This window comes from Oncorhynchus gorbuscha, linkage group LG16, assembly GCF_021184085.1.
Source record: "Oncorhynchus gorbuscha isolate QuinsamMale2020 ecotype Even-year linkage group LG16, OgorEven_v1.0, whole genome shotgun sequence".
NCBI classification, from domain to species: domain Eukaryota; kingdom Metazoa; phylum Chordata; class Actinopteri; order Salmoniformes; family Salmonidae; genus Oncorhynchus; species Oncorhynchus gorbuscha.
Window position 1 is genome coordinate 51,006,100 of NC_060188.1, and position 2,237 is coordinate 51,008,336.

General features: G+C 46.0%; 1 protein-coding gene across 1 annotated transcript in view; it reads right to left on the minus strand.

Moving 5' to 3' along the window:
• Positions 1-2,237, minus strand: part of LOC124000592 (heat shock protein beta-1-like) — a 7,757-nt gene continuing 5,520 nt past the window's right edge. Inside the window, exons 2-3 of the mRNA XM_046307086.1 lie at positions 2,176-2,237; positions 1-1,296 (exon numbers count right to left, since the gene is read on the minus strand). The exon at positions 2,176-2,237 is cut by the window's right edge and continues 2 nt beyond it. Coding sequence (XP_046163042.1) covers positions 1,092-1,296; positions 2,176-2,237 — 267 coding nt within the window. The 3' untranslated portion in view covers positions 1-1,091. The remainder of the gene's footprint in view (positions 1,297-2,175) is intronic.

Consider the following 2,237-nt stretch of genomic DNA (forward strand, 5'->3'; position numbering starts at 1 on the left):
CTTTTAGGATTTCTCTTTATTCACCGTTATACGTGGGTACAGCTTTCCAAATCCAACTACAGTACAGACCAGTATTTCAGACCATATTTTAACAACAGTGATTGGCCAGTAACAGTCAGAGGATGGTGAAATCATAGAAAAAGAATGAATATAATTTCTATGGGTGTAATAGTCAGAGGCCCATGTGCTGGCCCATTGGTTCTTTGGTGTTCTGTGTGTATCACTAGCCTAGTCCAGATCAGTTTGTGCAGTCTTTCCAACTCCTATGGTCATTGTCAACAAAATGATCTGGGACTAGCTACAGTATCACTGGTATCCTGGCTCTTCTTGGCTGTGTTAACGTCTGTAAGCAGAGAGGGAGAGAGAGAGAGAGAGAGAGAGAGAGAGAGAGAGAGAGAGAGAGAGAGAGAGAGAGAGAGAGAGAGAGAGAGAGAGAGAGAGAGAGAGAGAGAGAGAGAGAGAGAGAGGGAGAGAGAGGGAGAGAGAGAGAGAGAGAGAGAGAGAGAGAGAGAGAGAGAGAGAGAGAGAGAGGGAGAGAGAGAGAGAGAGAGAGAGGGAGAGAGAGGCAGCAAGCACAGCATGATGATGCAACAGCAGGACTGCAGTCACTGTTTGCAGATCTAATCATTTTCAGTTCCTAGCAAGCGCATAGTAGGAATGAGGAGAGTGTGTGTGTGTGTGTGTGTGTGCGTGTGTGTGTGTGTGTGTGTGTGTGTGTGTGTGTGTGTGTGTGTGTGTGTGTGTGTGTGTGTGTGTGTGTGTGTGTGTGTGTGTGTGTGTGTGTGTGTGTGTGTGTGTGTGTGTGTGTGTGTGTGTGTGTGTGTGTGTGTGTGTGTAACTGTTTTTTGTTGTGGCTTGACTCAAATGCAGATAGTAATTACTGCAGTGTGGGATACAGCAGGCAAGTGGTGTTAGTGTGAGCACACGTGAAACGTATAACGTTATAGATGCATTTCCAGAGCCTACTGTAACTATACAATATGTGTGGAATTATCACAGTTTTGCCTACCTTCTCTATTTCTGTCTAACCATTTCATCTGTGTCTACTATGTGTGTGTGAGTGTGAGTGTGTGTTTATGTTTATGTTTGTTTCACTCCTCTTCTTCCTCCTCTTCATTGCCACTTCCCTTCCTCATTGTCATGTCGTAGGGCTTGGTCTTGCTGCTGCCCATGGCGACAGGGATGGAGATCTCTGCAGCCTTGATGGCCTGCCTGTTCAGAGGAGTCTCCACGGTCAGCACTCCCTCGGGAGATAAGGTGGATGTCACCTTCTCAGCATCAGCCATAGGGGGCAGTCTGGACCACGGAGGAAAGGGAACATCACAGTCAGGCTACTGTACAGTACACAAATACTTTACTGAGGCAGACAGTGCTTTTATCTCGCAATATGCAGTATCTTTAATGTCATTTGATATCAACTTTATTCAGAATCACTGGTGTAAGAGTTCAGCTTCAGCACTAGGGGGCAGTCTGGAGCAGGGAGGAGAGATAACAGCACAGTCAGGTTGCTGTACAAGACCAGATACGCTGGAAAGCTGTTATCGGTGGCTTATGCTCCAGGGGGAGTATGAGCCTAAGCAAGTAAGGAAGGCTTCTATTTGGATGCTGCCTATAAAATACTTTACTGAGACATCTTAATTTTCTTGAAATGTAATTCGATAGAACCTTCATTTATTATAGGCTTTCCAGCCTGCCTGTGGGGCAATGTTGATTGTCAGAGTCATGGTATATGTAGTGGCCCGTGGATGGCGATACAGAGACCCATGGAGCTCAGCGCAGAGGGAGGTCGGCTGGCTGTACTATACAAACACAGTCAGTCGCCGCCGGTGTTGCTTTGCTCAGCCTTCCGCTACACTCAACCCTCTGCAGGCTTGACCAATCAACCAAAAGAGGCTCACAGGACCACACCCATGATAACAGTATCACTAGACTTTTGTTGTTGATGTAAATGAACATTGAAACAAATGGGAGAGACATTATTTTGGACAGTCACTGACAGAGACACTACACACATTTTTTATGATGCCTTGTTCAGCACGGTGACAAAATGGCTACGACGGGTTGCGCAACAATGGGTTATTCATCTGTTGCACAGTCTGCCAGGTTCGTGGATAGGAGTGTCACTGTGAGTTGTATCATCGTTGTTAATATTGGCAATGACGTTGTGTTACTTACGTGTATTTCCTAGTGAAGCATCTGGACACAAATCCATGCTCGTCCTTCCTCTCCTCATGCTT